The 19,140-nt window shown below is 44.2% G+C and overlaps 1 protein-coding gene across 4 annotated transcripts in view; it reads left to right on the top strand.

Annotated features, from left to right (window-relative positions):
- scube3 (signal peptide, CUB domain, EGF-like 3) overlaps window positions 1-19,140 on the top strand; it is a 94,478-nt gene that overhangs the window by 35,474 nt on the left and 39,864 nt on the right. For all 4 annotated transcript variants that reach the window (XM_041856275.2, XM_041856276.2, XM_041856278.2 and 1 more), the window contains exon 4: window positions 7,654-7,788. In XM_041856275.2, the coding sequence (XP_041712209.1) occupies window positions 7,654-7,788 (135 nt within the window). The remainder of the gene's footprint in view (window positions 1-7,653; window positions 7,789-19,140) is intronic.

The following is a 19,140-nucleotide window of genomic DNA, read 5'->3' on the forward strand; positions in this document are numbered from 1 at the left end:
GCGTGCAGTCGACCGTAGCCTCACTGGGCTGCTCAGGTTTCTGTGGCCTCCCTTGTCTCCCCTGAATGCCCTAGACACCTCACAAAGACATCAGGAAGTCAGGAATTCAGGTGGAACCAATGTGATGTCACAGCACAGTGAATCTGTGCATGTGGAGTAAGACGTCGCTGTGGGTCGCTGTATAATTTACCTCATGGTGCGCTCTTGTATTCACTGATGTCTCGAGATCTCTACAAAGAGGCACACTGCAGTGAAGTAGTGAAGCAGAAACAATGTTATTATATTCTTTATGAGTGAAATGGCTTTTGTTTTGAAGACCTTTACTGAATTACCACACCTAGTTCATAATGGTGTTTGGGACAGAAGGGCTTTTTTAGGCACTTAAAAAGGAGCCTATAGCGATTCATAGATGCATGATGTCCATTATTCCCCGCTAAAGTGCAAATGTCCCTACATTTATGAGCTATGTGTTTTCTTTTAGGACCTCTAGAAACCTAAATTCCTTCTTATCATTGGTATGGTCCATTGGAATCACTCAAGTAGGGCTATGTGGTGCCAAATATCATTAACATCTGTGCAAATACACCCTGATGGATTTACAGCTAGCAAACCACAAATCACATCTTTACTAACCTTTGGCCCCGGCAGAAAAACATTATAGGGGATCACATTACTGATATTATGTCAAGCATGGCCAGGTCAAAGAGAGACACAGCACAGCAGAATGGACATAGACAAATAAAACACAGATGCCCTGTCTGTCTGTGTTCTCTGAATGGAAAAAGCACTGCCAAAACATGGCCGCCCCTGCTCCTACCCTACCACCACCACCACAGAGCCTGAAAGCCCACAGATAAACAATGGCAGACCCAGAATAGAACCACACGCCACAGATGGATGTGTGGAAGGCAGCAATGTCTCCAAAGCAGTGTGCAGTAATGATTCAGGTCCTGTCCTCTCCAGCTGGCCAGCTGTCCGAGCTGTTATCATCATCGCATTATGTTTACTTATTCATCGACATCACCTCTCTCTCTCTCTCTCTTTCTCTCTCTCTCTCTCTTTATCTCTCTCTTTATCTCTCTCTTTCTCTCTCTCTCTCTCTCTCTCTCTCTCTCTCTCTCTCTTTTCTTTCTCTCTCTCTCTCTGGTATCGTCCTGTCAGTTGTAGGAGCAGATCCTCAGGACTCACACAATTTATGCTCACTCAAAAGATCATCTCAGCAACAATATCAATACTATTACTGTGGTACACTTTATTTGTTAAACACTGTTTATAAAGGCTTTGCATAATGCTTATAATAATAATAATATAATATGCCATTTAGCAGACGCTTTTATCCAAAGCGACTTACAGTCATGCGTGCATACATTTATTTTTTTGTGTATGGGTGGTCCCGGGGATCGAACCCACTACCTTGGCGTTACAAGCGCCGTGCTCTACCAGCTGAGCTGGTAGATGCTTCACATCATACTAATACAAGTTTATGTCAGTGAAGAGCATGAATTTGTGTCATAGTATTCACTGTTCAAACCAAAGTTGTATGTGATTTCCGTATTATCTTATGTGATAATCCCATTCCCATGGCAACGGCCCCTCTGACTAAGTGGAAAAACGTTGTTTTCTCCCCAATCTAGTGTGACAGCTTTGAGTGATCGCTTGGTTGAGCCTGTATACCTCTAATCCCCAGGGATTTTGTTCTAAGGCTGGCTAATCAAACTGCCAGGATTCAGCCTGATGTATTATTGACCAGGGGGCTGTTGTTAAAGTGCAGTCATCAGAGAGCCTCACGTTGATTCGCTACATCCTCATTCTTTGAAGCAAGCACCCTTTAATGCAACACTTTTAAGTGCACTTGTTACAATTTAATGGTAGTGTAATAACCCCCCCCCATCCCCCATCACCACCCCTCACTCTCAACAGATCGTATTTGATTCTTTCCTGGACATGAGGAGATGACCTTAACCTCACTGTTCCCCTATGTGTGTCAATATGGTGGCTGTCTGAGAGGGGGCCCAGATAATGATGCTCTGGTAAAGTAAAGGCCATCACTCCTCTGGTTTGATCCAGGGGAAATCACAAATCCCAGGTTCTCTGGGAGCTTAGTAATAACCCTCCCCTCCACCATCTCTCCATTGCAGATGTAGATACCCAGAGCACTCTGGTCAGATACCATTCTCTCCCCAGAGTGCAATCACTTTTCTGTTGTTGTAACACGCACAGATCAGGTTTTGGCAGAGAGGCTTTCCACAGTCCAGGTAGGGGAGATGGAAGGTGGAGGGTGGAGTGATGAGTTGTAAGGGAGGAGGAGGATTTGGGTTTGGTGCATTAGCTAGCTCCTGAAGAGTATATCAACACTCTCTCTCCCTCAGGATTGTTCGGCCCCATCCACCATGAAATTAAGAATTCCATCTGAACCGACTGGCAGGGCTTGGGGGGAAACTCAAGCCTGGGATTGGGCTTTATGGATGTAAGCATCCAGCAGACAGCGAGCCGTCAGGCTGCAGACGTCAGAGCCTCTTGTCTTCTTGGCACGAGCCTGTCCACCCAAACACACATTCTGGGGTTTGTTTTTAAAATACTTCAACTTGTTTTGAAGGAACAGAGGAATACCATTTGGTATGACCAAAGCAACTTTTTTATTATGGAATAACCGAGTGAGACAGTGGAAGTTCAGGTTCTCTCTGTGTATATTTACCAAAAACTGTTACCTGAGCGACGAGTGCATCGTTGGAGACTGGGCTTCGATCAAAGCAGCATTAGCTTTGTTTATATCGTGTTAGTATGACAATAAACGGTTCCACTGAATTATCCCCCTAGAGTCAATCTAAGTAGCATAATAAAAAAATCCCAATCAAAATCCATCAGTTTTGCATTGGATGCATCTCAATCCACCGCATCCGCCTATGCTGAGCACTTGTTGGCTGCTTTTCCTTCACTCTGCGGTCCAACTCATCCCAAACCATCTCAATTGGGTTGAGGTTGGGTGATTGTGGAGGCTAGGTCATCTGATGCAGCACTCCATCACTCTCCTTCTTGGTCAAATAGCCCTTACACAGCCTGGAGGTGTGTTGGGTCATTGTCCTGTTGAAAAACAAATGATAGTCCCACTAAGCGCAAACCAGATGGGATGGCGTATTGCTGCAGCAAATGCTGTGGTTGCCATGCTGGTTAAGTGTGCCTTGAATTCTAAATAAATCACAGACAGTGTCACCACACCATCACACCTCCTCCTCCATGCTTCACAATGGGAACCACACATAAAGGAAAAGCAGCTAACAAGTGCTCAGCATATGTGGCAACTCTTTCAAGACTGTTGGAAAAGCATTACAGGTGAAGCTGGTTGAGAGAATACCAAGAGTGTGCAGAGCTGTCATCAAGGCAAAGGGTGGCTACTTTGAAGAATCTCAAATATATTTGTTTAACACTTTTTTGGTTACTACATGATTCCATATGTGTTATTTCATAGTTTTGATGTCTTCACTATTATTCTACAGTGTAGAAAATAATAAAAATAAAGAATAAACCCTTGAATGTGTAGGTGTGTCAAACTTTTGACTGGTACTGTAAATATATATATTTCCTGAGCTTTCTTATATCTCCTAGATAAAGGACAAACACTTCAAAATCTTGTTTCTTATGATTTTGTTTTTCACTGTCTTTTATGCCATTTATGAATGGTTTATTCAATGCGTTTTCTCTGGGTAAAGGCCAAATTCAATATTTTATCAAATAATTTGTTATATATTTTTTATACCTAAATTCAAAATCAAATAGCTAAATGATCCATAGTATGACCATCTTAAAACAATTCCATATGTCAGCTTAGAACCCCCCCCCCTCCACCCAACGGCTTAGACTTTTAAGAATTCAAATAAAAATGCAGCCTAAGCAAAGGCTTTGTTTGTGTCTGTGTGTTGTGGTCGGGCTAGTCAGGTTTAAATCAGCTTGAATAACACCTACACATTGGCTTAACCTAAGGAAGTGCATTGTCTAACCGATAAAAAGTATCTCTAGTCTAGTAGCTCTCCCACTGCTCAGAGTTTAGTTTCTCAACCACCCACCTAATAGACAGAGAGTGTTTGTGCTCAGGCAACACATTCACTTGTGCAACCTCCTGCTGACATGTGCCTGATAAGCGCAACGTGTTTGTTTACGCGTGGCCAGTGTCTGTGTGCACTCAGGGCTCCTCTCAGAGCGCCTCGGCTCAGTTCAAACCTGGCGCCGTGGTCACTGTTCAGTCAAGAGGGTGGAAAGAACGAGCCATGTCATTGAACTCCAGGGGCAACGGAGAGGAAAGAGGAAATCCCCTAATCCTGTTTAAAAAATAAAGGATCTTGTTTTAATTTGGGACTAGCTCTCTATGCTCCCGTCCCTCCCTCCCTCCTCCCACCTACCGATGCTCGGCAAAGCCAATGGGATGTTTATCCTCATAATGTCTCCCTCACCTACCAGGGCAGCTCAGGCAGCACAGCATGCTGTTTGTGTGCTGCCTTCAGCCTGGCCCTTATTGCTGCCTTATTAGGGAGTGTGTGTTTCTTATACCCCTGTAAAGGAAAAGCACAAACAGTGAGATTTCACCTCATGTCTCTGGGCTGTCTGCTCTGGTCTGGACCCCAAAGATATGTATGTCTGTCTGCCTGTCTGTCTGCCTGCCTGTCTGTTGGGTCTGTGGAAGCACAACTCTTGGTCAGCACTGTGGAGGAGATCCACATTGTTTTTTATTTTCCCCTCAATACACTGGTGCTGGGTCAGCAATAAATGTCCCGAGAGTAACTGAACCCTTTTAGAAAAAGACATGAGCGCGTCTCCAAAATAAGGGTTGAGGAGTTTCTGTAACTCAACCGCCATGTTTACACGGCTCCGAAGCTCAGCACAAGGCCAAATGTTATATATACAGTCAAGGCTATCTGAGAAACCAGCGGACATGGCCTCTGCAAACACAACCAATCTCTTAATCTCCCTCTGTTTGAATCTTCCCTTTTTCCCCTCTCCTCCTCGTAGCAAAGCGAGGGATAGAGGGAGAGATCTCATTTTTCATAACTGAGGCAACCCTTTTAACTTGATTAAGACATTTTTTCCATCCTCTCAAGATAATAAAAAAAAAATAACATGATCACTTCTCCTGGCCGTGCCAGAATCCCTTTCCGCTTGGAAATATTTGCTTTGGACGCCAGCCTTGCCTAGCCCACAACACAGGCAATTATTGCAGCTATTTGAACAGGAGAGATCTACTGACAGGCAACGCCTCATTTGGAGGGATGAAGGAATCAGGAAATGAAACCTTCATTGATGCGCTGGAGGTTTGGAAAGAGAATTCCTGATTGGCTTTTTGTGGCTGACTGCTTGTTTGGTGTGTATTCATGCATGTGTCATGCGTTTATTTCTCTCTATCTATGTGTCTGTGTGTGTGCCCACTTATTTTGGTGTGTGTTTATTTGGGTGTGTGTGTCATACAGGTTGGTGTTTGACTTTACGGTTTATCTGCAAAGGTGCAGCTGCAGGTTCCTTGCAGCTAAGCTGAAAGGTGTTACCCCTGCCACTCTCCCTTTCTTTCACTGTGGAGAAAGACTGTTAAGTTAAAGCCAAAGCATCTGCACTGAGGCTGTGGTGGATTGCAGCTCTGCTGCTCAAATGGAGTACACTTCACTCTGAAACAGCTCCAACTTCAACCTTCATAGGCCTTCCGGTCGGTACTTATAACACTAACTTTATTTAGCATCTCTTTTCAAGAATGCAGGGACAGACACGTCACCTGGCCAGCGATAGTGCTCAGGTTTTCTCAGTGGGCCTGAGTGACATGATGACATTGTTTTGAGAGGAGGCAGGCAGCGGTGCTGATGGACTAGACCTGGAGGTCAGGAGGGTCACATGCCACTAACCCACTTAGCTACCCCAGAGGTTTCTGTCTAGTCAGGTTCCACTATGACATCACTCAAGGGATCACTCTGGAGTTGGAGGTGTGTGTTTGCATGCATGTGTGTGTGTGCATCGGTGTGTGTCTATGTCTGTGTGAAAGAGAGGAGGACAGAGTGAAGTTTAATTTCTAACTATGCTGAGCTGAGTATCCCCCAGAAAGGAAACTTAATCCAGAGGCGTTCTCAGACTGGACAAATAGACAGAAAATCTGTTTCGCATGACGGTTTATTAAAAAAAGCCTTGTGTATACAGCAGATTATTGATGCGCTGAGCATGGTGATAGATAGGGTTCCAGCGCTGTCCGTTGTCAGGGACAGAGCACAGGTCTCCAGGGGAGGAGGAGGCCAAGCCAAGGCACTGTCACGCATAGGGAATGCTGGGATGGCTGGTAACATTACTAACATCTAATCCTGTAGACAGGTCTCTCTTGGGAAAGAGGTCTTCTGACCTCAATGGGACTTCCTGGTTAAATAAAGGTTAAATAAAAAATATACTGTATATAATATTGTATGACACTGTGCAAGACCTTCCATTTAAAAGGTCTTCAAAGATTAATGGATGGCCCCAAACGTCTTTAATTTGATACTGTTAAATCATTTTAGGGCTATGTTTGGATTTTTCCCACCGTAAGGATGGTGGCTTGATGCTATACATTCAAAAGAGTTTACATCTGGTTTCTCTATGGTCCGATACCCCATGTAGTTACTGGTGTGCTCTGACGTTTTTAACAAGTTGTTAATGAATAGATGTTGTGCTGTTAACACTGATTGGGTGTAGTCTCAGTTGGCTTCAGACAGAGAGTACCGAACACCTTTAGTAGTATCTTACGTAGAGTAAGGGGCCCAATGAAGTCTCAATGGGATTAAATGCTATGTCAGCACCTACCGGTTAGTACCTACTCATTAGTCTACGGCTCTACGCCCAGTGGCAAAGCATAGCCTCAGGAGATACCTCTGTACAGATTGCTGCTGTGTGCTGCACTTCACTAGGCTTCAAGTGCCTCAACTCCCTCTGCACTCCTCTCCTCTCCTCCCTCCCTTTCATTACCCCCTCCTTCCCCTTCCTCCCTCTCCCCTCTCTCACCTTCTCCTTCCACTCCCTCTCCTCCCCTCCGTTTCTTCTCACTCTTTTCCCTCCTCTCCTGGCATTCTTTCAGTGGAGGGGCTGACAGACGCTCGTCATCGACAGGTACTCTGTTCCAGGTGGATCAGGTTACCACAGTTGCCAGAGGATTGTGCTGCTCAGGCTTAGTGCTACACAGTTGGAGGCTTTCAAACCGTTAGCCCTCCGCTCCGTCTGCTGCCACGCCAGATAACTATTAACTGAGACACCAACTCTTCAGACACCTTTAGACATCCCCCTCTGGCTTCTCTTGACTATGTCTCATATCTCCCCCTCATTTTATGACCTCTGCAGTTTGCACTGCTGAAAACCACTCCCTTGGTTCTATTGCATTGATATGAATGTTATTAGACTCATACTTTTTCAGAAATGATCATGAACTCTTGTATTCTCCTGTGTCAACCCTTCCATGCCAACAAACTTGCGTTTTGTTATGTTGCTGTCATATCATCATATATAGTTTCCTTCAGTAAAATCTAACTGACTGGGTGCAAAAAAGTAACTGCAGAAGAAGATCCCTTATTCCAATTGACACTAATGGTCTATCTCCTCATTCCTGGACCCATTTCGGTGCAATGATAGTAATGATTGTTCTCTCTTCCTGTTTCATTGCAGATGTGGATGAGTGTTCGGAGGGTAATGGTGGTTGTCAGCAGATCTGTGTCAACATGATGGGCAGCTACGAGTGCCGCTGCAGAGAAGGATTCTTCCTGAGCGACAACCAGCACACCTGCATCCAAAGGCCCAAAGGTTAGCCTTGCATCCTCAACACACACACATTCCATTTATGGTGCAAGAGAGGATACCAGTATGAGCTCATTAGTCCTGCTCTCTGACCTGAGGGGGGACTTTAAACTGTTGGGGTCATGATCTCATTTTGGTTCCATTCAGGGAAAGTATCATTTACACTGCAGATGGTGAATTTTCAGTAAGCCTTGTTTAGGGTTTTACTACAAGTCATAGGCTATAGGCTGAGTCCCAAATGCCACAATATTCCCTATTGTCACGATCGTCGTTAAGAGAGGAGGACCAAGGCGCAGCGTGATGAACGAACATGTTTATTTATCATTAGCGATAAACACGGACAGTAAACAAAAACAACAAACGACTCGTAACGTCCTAGGTAACATAGACCAACACGGAACAAGAACCCACAACCACAAAGGGAAAACAGACAGTTTAAATATGGCTCCCAATCAGAGACAACCAGCCCCAGCTGACACTCGTTGCCTCTGATTGGGAGTCACTCTAGCCAACATAGAAATAAACACAACTAGAACTCCCAACATAGAAATATAACACATAGAAAGAACACACCCTGGCTCAACATATAGAGTCCCAGAGCCAGGGTGTTACACCTATATAGTGCACCCATAGGGATCTGGTCAAAAGTAGTGCACTATATAAGGAAAAGGGTGCTATTTGGGATGTACACATACTGTAGCAATACTGCAGGCCTACAGGTATGTATTCTGTGACTGGTCTGATATGATAGGGAATCAAACCGGGTCTTTGACAGCAGGATCCGCCCTAGCAGGCCTGCCCTGCAACAAAGGTGAACAAAGGTAAAAGTATGAGTGGTTAGAAAACACCTGAGCTGTAAGGAAAGCTGTGTGTTGTTCTTTTCAGTCCTTTTCAAATTGGACCGATCTGATCTGGCAGAGTCTGGCAGCTTTTTTAAAGCATCAGTTGTATGAATGGCCTCGGGACAGCTGAGATAAAGAAAGAAAGATTAATTGTGTAGCCAGAAGCGGGAACAATACTTGTTTATGGAGCTTTCCTTTGGAATTGGGATGGATGTGTCAGAGAAGGGAAGGCGTGGAGCCAATCTGTTCAGAGCCATACATATACAGTGCCTTCAGAAATTATTCACACCCCTGGACTTTTTTTCACATTTTGTTGTGTTACAGCCTGAATTTAAAATGGATTAAATTGAGATTGTGTGTCACTGGCCTACACACAATACCCCATAATGTCAAAGTGGAATTATGTTTTTAGACATTTTTACAAATTAATAAAAAATTAGAGCTGAAATGTCTTGAGTCAATAAGTATTCAACTCCTTTGTTATGGCAAGCCTCAGTTACAGTGTTTAATGGCTGTGATAGGAGAAAACTGAGGATGGATCAACAACATTGTAGTTACTCCACAATACTAAACTAAATGATAGAGTGAAAAGAAGGAAGCCTGTACAAAACATGTATCCTGTTTGCAACAAGGCACTAAATTAATACTGCAAAATACGTCCTGAATCAAAGCGTTATGTATGGGGAAAAAACATTACAACAAATTACTGAGTTCCACTCTTCATATTTTCAAGCAATGGTGTTGGCTGCATCATGTTATGGGTATGCTTGTCATAAGTAAGGACTAGGGAGTTGTTTAGAATAAAAAGAAATGGAATAGAGCTGAGCACAGGCAAAATCCTAGAGGAAAACCTGATTCAGTCTTTTTTCCAACAGACACTGGGAGATAAATTCACCTTTCAGCAGGACAATAACCTAAAACACAAGGCCAAATATACACCGGAATTGCTTACAGTTTTGACTTAAATCAGCGTGAAAATCTATGGCAAGACTTGAAAATGGCTGTCTAGCAATGATCAACAATCAACTTGACAGAGCTTGAAGAATTTTTTAATGAATAATGTGCAAATATTGTACAATCCAGGTGTGCAAAACTCTTAGAGACTTACCCAGAAAGACTCACAGCTGTAATCCCTGCCAAAGGTGATTCTAACATATATTGACTCAGGGGTGTGAATACTTATGTAAATGTGATATTTCTGTATTTAATTTTCAATACATTTGCAAACATTTCTAAAAACATGTTTTCACTTTGCCATTGTGGGGTATTGTGTGTAGATGGGTGAGATTATTATTTTTAGTTTGACCCATTTTGCATTCAGGCTGTAACAAAAGAAAATGTGGAATAAGTCAAGGCGTATGAATACTTTCTGAAGACACTGTAGATACCTGTAGAGGAACAGCAGCAATGAAATCCCCTCATCAACTTGACTGATAAGTACTATTATCATGCTTTTAGTTTGAGTAGCATGTCAATTCATGAATTACAAGATTATTATCACTGAATACGTCTTACCCTGACATTGAGATGAACTGTGCTATCAGAAAGCCACAAGGCCTCTTTCACAAGATGCCATTTTACCCTATTGTTCAGCGAAAATGTAGTCATCAGTATAGAAGGCCAGGGATCTTGGAAGCATGGTTTATGAGATCAATCTGGCCTAGTGAACTGTGAATGTTTACATTTCATAAGCACAGTGTTATTTGAGTGTAGTAAATGGCTGGATCGTGTGTTTCATTGGGAAGGGACTGCCCCCTCAGCTCCAGTGCTGTCTGTCTGTCTGTCTGCGATACCATCCTCAGGACCAGGCACCTAGCTCTCTCTCTCTCTCTCTCTCTCTCTCTCTCTCTCTCTCTCTCTCTCTCTCTCTCTCTCTCTCTCTCTCTCTCTCTCTCTCTCTCTCTCTCTCTCTCTCTCTCTCTCTCTCTCTCTCTCTCTCTCTCTCTCTCTCTCTGTCTCTCTCTCCCTCTCTTTCGCTCTCTCTCGATAAAGTACCCTGTTAATGTTCCATTTGTCATGTTAATATTGGTTTCATTGCTTCCAGATGAGCTCCATTTGGACGGAGAGATTAAAGCTGCCATACATCTACAAACTCACTCACTCAACAGATCACCGCCCTGTCATTTTTTCATTATTCTAGAAAAAACATTCGGAACATCTGCTTATTATTATTACAACAGTGTGTGCTAAGAGGAAAAGGGAAGTGAAGGAGGAAGCCAGTCCGCCGAGTTATTGAACAATAACCCTGACTCATCCTCAGCATTAACATTCTTGCTTATTGAAAAATGATGTTTAAGTGTCAAAGGCTACACTAAAAGTCATAGAGAGAAAATATGGAATTAAACATGAAATATTATTGAGTGTCTTTGCCAAGTCTGCTTAGAGGAGACCCTCAGTACTTCCTAAATACGGCCCTGGCCAGCCCTCCTCTTACACGCGCTAGGCCTGGGGTGCAGTTAGCTCATGAGTTCTATCACCCTCATTAAAAAGACATCAGCTTCCCATTCCTTTCATCATTGGATCAGGTGTTCCCCGGGTGAGTTAGGGAATGGAGAGGCTGATAAGGGACGTTGCAGCTGGGCTGGGGCAGGGGCTGGGCACTATCAGGCTATTCCCCTGCTGGCTGAGAGCCCTTGTTAGTAGAGAGCTTTGCCAATTAGGCAGCAGGGAGCTGCCAGCCTCCACAGCTAATGACAAGGTGTCTGCTGCTTGCCTGGCTGTCTCTTATTAGACCCCCCCATGAAAGGAATGAACAACTCTCCGTCCAAATAAAGGCTCCCATCGTTTTGCTGGACAGAATGTAACAGTTCATTTATTCTCCCCAAACATTTCTTCCCAGTCAAGACATAAAGTCTTTGAAAGACCAGCCAAGGTGCTTAGCGGTTGATAGGAATGCCATTCAGGTCAGTGAGGGTTCCACTTATTTGTGGTTTTCTTTTTTTTTGGGGGGGGGGATAACAGGGTCCCTGCTACCCACATATGTGTGTGAGATTGAGTCTGGCAGATGGGAATGCCTCCTTCAGGAATTCCGTGCTGCTCAGTCAACTCAGACATCTATAATTTTAGTTTCAGTATGTTTTAAAATATCCAGTATGACAGTACCTATGGTGTACACTGATGGGCTATATTCCATTTCAGACTGTCTACTTGTTTAACTGGCAAACTGCTGATTTTTCAACATTCATTACACCAAAACGTAACATAATATTGTAGAGAAAATAGGTATTTATTGTAGCATGCAGCGTGTATATGGTTGTTCTATACCTACACTGATGATTATAATCTCCTAGAGCAGATGTTCTGTGGGAACCCATTAGAGCCTTTCATCAGAGAGACGAGAACAGATATTATTTTAATGACCTCACACTCCCAATCACACAATCAAACTGATCAAATGACAGATGCTTCATGACACAAGGCCTTGGCAGCGCATGACACAGTACCCACAATTACTTGGTTACTGCACTCTCATCGATGTAGTCTCAGGATATCAGGTTTACAGAGATCTTGGAGAGGGCCATGAGAATTGTGTGGTATACACTAATCATACCAATCAATGTGCTATAGTCTTGAAGTGGGTTGTTGGCTGACAAGTGTCTAGCACATAATTTTCCTCAGCTCTTTCAAACATGGTTACCATAGCTACATATACATTCTGTTGATTAATCAGAGAATATAACTAAATGTCCTTTGTTTGCAATATTACACTGGACGTTTACCACTAAATTCACATCCAGTCATTTCTAGTCAGCTACCTGACCATTGGGATGACCAATGAATTCCTAATAATCTCTTCCCTTTACTGTAGAACATGACTATCTTTGCCATTCCTGGAAATGTTTACTTCGTCATTGAAAACCACTTCCTGTGTTTGGAGCTTTCATTAGCTTCCCAGGGGGGTTGTTTGCCCTTGTGCAATGAGACTTGCTGGCAGGGTCTCTCATCTCATCTAACACACACACACACACACACGCACACAGACACACACCCAGACGCATGTGCACACACACATACAGACGCATGCACACACTCAAGCATGAATATAGGCACACACGCACACGCACGCAAACACACACACACATGCACGTACACAAGAGTTTTTAATTTACTTTAGCTTTAGGCACAGTTTTTGAGACACATTCTATTATAGCATTTGGAGGCAGAACACGCCATGTGTACGTCAGGACATTTGATTTCATGTCCAGGCCATAACTGCAGCAGGAATTTTGCCATAAATATGATCAAATCCATTACACATGGTGGCATCATAGTTTTGCTGCTTCACTGCGGCTACATTATTTTTGTATGAGAGAAGCTGAGATAGGTGCCAGTGATCCCTGACTTGAAACATTCTTCATCACCAGGGGACATGTAACCCACTTGCTTTAACAGAGTAGCAGCTAATTGTCCCTAATTTATCAAACTCCTTTATCTGTGTTGCCATGGAGAGTATCAGGTGCTTGTTTTATACACGGCACACAGGACTATGACTGTTATTTCTATTTCTGGTTATTTTCTATAAGCGTTGATAGATTATTTGTATTCTTAAATGTTTCCCATTATATGATATGGTGTGCCATGGCTGGCTATAGGCAGTCGTGTGAAAAGAGAAGCCTCTCTTTCTCCTGCCTGGAGCCCCTACTGTGAAGGGCTTGTAGTGTCCCTTCCCTTCCCATTCCTGGAGCTGGATCTCAGCATGCCTGCCTGTCTGGCTCTATGCTGGCCGCAGAGCTGTTTTTACAAGTGCAGGAGTGGCTGCTCCATTGCTATGCAGCCCGACCGTATAACTAGGCTCTTTTCCTATTCTGGGGAAGTGGAGCGAGTGGAACGTCCCGCACTCCCATGGCTACCTATTAATTCTCACCATTAGTCCAGCATCAAAGACTGTTTCTCTATGAGACCTACAGGACGCTGCCCCTCTCCTCCATTCTGGCTTTTTCTCTCTCTCCCTCTTACTTTCTCTTTCTCTGCAATTCTCTCCCTCTCACCCTCTTTTTCATTCCTTCTCTCTCACTCTCCTTCATCCTCTCACTCTCTCTCTCTCTCCCTCCCTCGCTCTCTCTTTCGCTCCTCACTCTCTTCCTCTCTCTCCCCCTCTCCCCCCTCTCTCTCCCTCCCTCTCTCTGTCTCTTTTACTCCTCACTCTCTTCCTCTCTCTCCCCCTCTCCCCCCCTCTCTCTCCCTCTCTCTGTCTCTTTCGCTCCTCACTCTCTTCCTCTCTCTCACCCTCTCCTCTCCCCCCTCCCCCCCTCTCTCTAATTCTCTCTCATCTCCATTTCTAATTTACCTTCAGTTGCTATCCCCTCTTTGTCTAGACTGGGCTTTCATTGGCCCCATGGCTCCCCACGCTTCAACAAATATATACATCAGTGGCTTGGGCTCTACCAAGTTTTGGCTGCCCTACTGCTGAATCCTCCATACTTCTTTTGTGGCGGGCATCCCTTTTCATAGTCGGGTTTGTTGAAGGCCATTTCTAAGCTAGCTGGGCCAGCATGCCGCAGTGGACTGCCTTAGTGTCAGTGGGGGTTTTCCACTAACACTTTGTCGTCATTGCTTTACCCAGAGGGCCAGCCTGAATCCTGTCTCCTTCTCCTGTCAGACAGACGGCTGCTTTCAGCTGGTCTACCTTTGATTTCAGAAAGAATGTGGCATTGAAATGACATTTTTCTTTTTATTTAAGAGAGAGGATGGCCTCCTTTATTTGTGCAGGTATTCTGGTAAGCCTCTGGTGTGTTGTGTTGCTCTATTTTGTTCTGTGTGCCCTTCTCTGTCGGGGGGGGGGGGGGGACGATGGATTGGTGGTCCGCTGGGAGAGGGAGAGCAGAGGTGACCTTGAAATTATGAGAGGAGGAGTGAGAGGGAGAGGGGCATGTCCCACAGTAGCAGGGTTTTGGATGTTTTAACTGTCTTAAAATAATGCTTTTTATTCATTGATGAAAATACCAGTTGATGGAAATACATTTCACCATCATGCTTATCGGTCAATAGGTTAATTTTCTTAATTTAGTGGAATTAAATGTGCCTGTGTCCAACACAACTATCACACTCGCACAGCATAAAGAGCCTATTTTGAGCGAGACTTCTCCTGCTGCTCCTCAGCTGGTTGCTGCTGGAGTAAAACATGTGCTTTTATAACTCCATTCATTGCGCAACAATTCTAAATGAATGGTACATTTACTATTGGTGACATATGGAATGGGGAATTGATTAAATAAATCAAAACTCAAAGGGCAAACATTTCACACAATGAAACAATGAATGCACAAGAATTAGCGTGAGACAGCTGAGCCATTCTGGAGAGAGACTCGTCTATATCTTCGCCATACACCCCTCCCTTTCTTCTTGTCTCAACATTTTAAATTGTACTCAAGACATTATCATCACACATATTTTAGATGCTTTTCACTAACAGCCGCTGTTCAATAATCAGCTAGCCTATTGCCAGGCGCTCTGCCCAAATAGGCATAGACCTACAAACTATTATTTCCATTTACCTCCCTATTGAACCCACCGCTATGCCATTTCTCTCCTGTTCTATTGGTTTTCATATCAACTTTCTTTCGTTGTCCAGAAGTCAAAGGCACAATCCTAGTCATATTAGCAACCCATCCCCCTCTTTTCTAACAGAGATTTTCATCTCTGTCACATATGGAACCGCTATCAGGTGTGCTGTTTAGAATGGTGTTTTCCCGTTAATTGCATTTTGGCAAATGTTTGAAAATGACGTTTTATTGTCTGCTTCATTACATGAGTTGCATGTTTTGTTAAGATGCATTACCATAATCTAAATGTGATTTCTGTCATTCTGAGCACCGTGGGTGGACGCCCTAATGGGTTATGCACCCAATACATATGGGTCTGGTAAATTTCTCAAATGGCCGGTAAATTAAAATCTTCCCGGTCACGTTGTCTGGCACCACATTTTCCTAACGGAAAACCCTGCACTACAGGGGCTGCAGAATAGACACACATACAGATGGATGCAGTCACAAACACACACAAACACACACATGCATGTAAACTTGCGTGCGCACACACACACAGTATTCACACTGAAAGGCACATATACACAAAATAATACAAAGACATACACACCATCAACAGCAACAACAATAACAACAACATCAAGAACAGCAACAAGAAATAAACCATACACCCACAGGTAGAGAAGCAGAGACAAGTGAGAAAAGCCTTCAAAATCATGTCTTATCTAGTCTCTTAAACCAAAAGTATTTAAACCACTTAGCTATACAATAGTTAGGATCATTAGGAAACTATGCAAGTATTGTTTTGGAAACATAGTATAGAAATAATGTCATTAGGTTGTTGGTAGTTTAGGTGCCTTTCATCCTAACCACAGACATGCAGATGTATCCTATGGGAAAATATAATTCCACAATCAACTGCCACTTTCCCTGGCTGGGACTGTTTATGCCCTCTCTCTCTTCCCAATAAGTGAATAAGCTGCTGCTGTAACTGGGCCTTTGGGAGTTGAAGGGAACCAACGGTTGGAAGAAGGGCCCAAACAGTAGCACTTGGCTCAGTGGGCTGGCTCTGCTGTCTCTTTGAGGGCAGCCGCTTGCCGTCGGGACGGCGCTAGGTCGCGACGCGGACCCCCTGGATGCCCTGTTGCTCCCCGGGCCCATCTGCACCCTGGCCCGGTCCCGGCTCCCTCTTCGGCTCCTCTCCGCCTTTTCCATGCGCTGACATTTTTATCCTCCTGTTAAAAAGTTTTAACGGCCCATTATCTAAGAGGAAGGAATGCTGCTTTAATTGCCTGGTCGCTCTATGTTTAGGCCCTGTTCCCCTAGCAACCAACAGTGCCCGTACGCCGCATCGCTACGGCAGCCAGCATCAAGTCCATGGGGCTTTCCTCTCCCCTCCAGGGGCTTCTGTCCTGTATGACGGAGTCTGGGCCCCTACCGTACAACGAGTCCTCCTTTTACCAGCCCAAACACTTATACTGACTACGCCAATAAAACCCCAGCATGAGCTACCACTTTACAATCTATTGTGTGGGACTCTCCACTACATGGCCCCTAAAGTGGAACTGACCAGGCCCTCATGTTGTTGGGGAGCTCTGGTGAAGAGGCTCCCTGGATTAGGGCTTTGTTCCAGGAGCCCAACTGTCTCCACCGCAGTGAGAATTGGGGACTATATAACATGTTTCTTCTTTATTAGCTGAGGGCCACTTCCCACATGTCATTTTCAACATGCTGCAGTGCTTTGCATTGCAAGTTTTAAGTTGACCCATTTGGGATAGTAGCCAATATTGTAGCCAAAGTTGGAATGTTTTGTCCTGCAAAACATTTAAAAATAATTTACAGAAACAAAAGGCTGCCTTAATCCTACTGTTCCAGTCTATGGCTATGATTGTATCAAATTAATTTTACAACCTGTTGTATATGACAGGTTGTAATAACAATTTCCTAAATTTCTCCATTTAGTTGATAGTTTTAATGAAGCGCTACAGTGAGCTACAGAGGTATTGCGACAGTGACACATTTTGTTGTTGTTTTGGCTCTGTACTCCAGCACTTTGGATGAAATGATAACTATGAGGTTAAAGTGCAGCCTTTCAGCTTTAATTTGAGGGTATTTTTATCCATATCGGGTGAACATTTCTTGATAAATGTTTTGCTTCTTTTACTTTGTTAAACTGCACTTTAAAAGCCTTAGCCTTGAGCCTGAACACGGTTGTGTCGAGAGCTGGAGCAGGGAGGGAGAGGTTGGTTCTAGATTGTTTAGCTTTGGGCTGCTGCGGTGGCACTGCAGTACAGTAGTCCCTGAGTTACAAGCCTCTCCTGAGTGTCTGGTGTGCAGGTCACGACCTGGTTGGGTGGATACTGCTGCTGTGGCTACGTCGCTTCTGGGGAAAAGCTCTCTCCTTCTCTTGCTGTTCTTTGCGCTAATTGCCGGGTGTTCTTTTTTGTACCACTGCAGTCAGTGGTTTTCGATGATCGTTCTCCGTGTTCAATAGTGTGAGAACCAATGTCTAGTCTGACCCCTGGTAACCATTTGGAAGGTTCCCCTCTGGCTCCATGACTTTAACCCATATTGCTTATCCAGCGGTCTGTCTATAAAGTGCCCTGTGATATTTGTATTGGTTTCTACATATAGAGTTATGTTTTATGGGTCTTGTTTCAGTGGACCGGTGGTGTTCCTTATTTTCCTCCATCACTTCTCCCAGCTACTTTGCGATGGGCCATTTTTCTTTCTGCATCCCTATTATTTATTTATATTTCATTTCTCGACAAGAGACCCTGCATAAATTATAATAGCTGTAGTAGTAATGATAAAAACTGTAGGTATTTGGCAGCCAGTTGAAGGGAACTGCAGAGGGTGGTTCCATAGCTTGGCCAGGGAGAAAAGGACCATTGTGTCAGCACTTTGGCTTTTATAGGTCCTCAGAGAGAACAGGGCCCAGGTTCTGGCTCTGGCCCGGTCCGCTATTGATGGATTGGTCTGCGGTATTAGGGGAGAGGGGTGTCATATAGGTCTCATATAGGTGGGGAGAGAGTGGGGGGACTTTGGGGATGCATGTTGTGACCCTGGTAAGTGATCTTGAGTCTCTTAGGGGCTGCCAAGTGTTAAACTCTACCCCTCTCCGTCTTCACAGACCTCTCTGTCTGTGTGTTGGGTTCACCTCCCTTCTGTCTGTGTGTTGGGTTCACCTCCCTTCTGTCTGTGTGTTGGGTTCACCTCTCTTCTGTGTGTTGGGTTCACTGTCTGTCTGTGTGTTGGGTTCACTGTCTGTCTGTGTGTTGGGTTCACTGTCTGTCTGTGTGTTGGGTTCACCTCCCGTCTGTCTGTGTGTTGGGTTTGGCAATGAATTCCAACTTCTGCTTGAGTTTCCCACCGCCCTGACCTCCTGAGGTTTGCTGCACCTTAAAGAGGGTGTGTTGTTATATGGTCAGTGGACTCCAGTCATCGTCCCTGTACTTAATGTGTCTCAACGGCTGTGGTGGTGGAATGGGTTTTTTGTTCCGAGTTGACCCTCTGTCCTCGGTCTGTTTTTGCAGTCAGTGTCTGATTGCTCAGCCTCTACCATCTTTCTGACTGGGCCATCACCCCTTTTTACGGATCAGGAAAGCAAAAGCTGGGAAGCCTGACAGAAAGGCTGAAGCCTGACAACGTAACACCTCTTAACAGACTTTAGGTGATGGACAACACTAATGCAACACATCAACATCAGCTAGACAAAAAGTAGAGAGGGACTGTCTCTCTGACATCAGCCTAACTAAGTGAAACTAAATAAAAGGGCCAGTTCAGTTTGTTGGCACAACACATGGAAAACAAGAGGGTGTAATTATGGAAGGCTATGAAGGCAGGCGTTAAAGTATATAAATAAGGCATTAAGGATAAAACTAGGCTCAGCTCTTGTCTCTTTGCCATGGTTCGTCAGCACATTTACAATGATATAATTTTCTCATCATCACATCATACAGTATGTCCACAGGGCACGCACATGAAAACTGTAGAATGATTGTCCATGTACAGTACATTGCAGTACATAT

The sequence above is a fragment of the Coregonus clupeaformis genome, chromosome 30 (genome assembly GCF_020615455.1).
Source record: "Coregonus clupeaformis isolate EN_2021a chromosome 30, ASM2061545v1, whole genome shotgun sequence".
Lineage (NCBI taxonomy): Eukaryota > Metazoa > Chordata > Actinopteri > Salmoniformes > Salmonidae > Coregonus > Coregonus clupeaformis.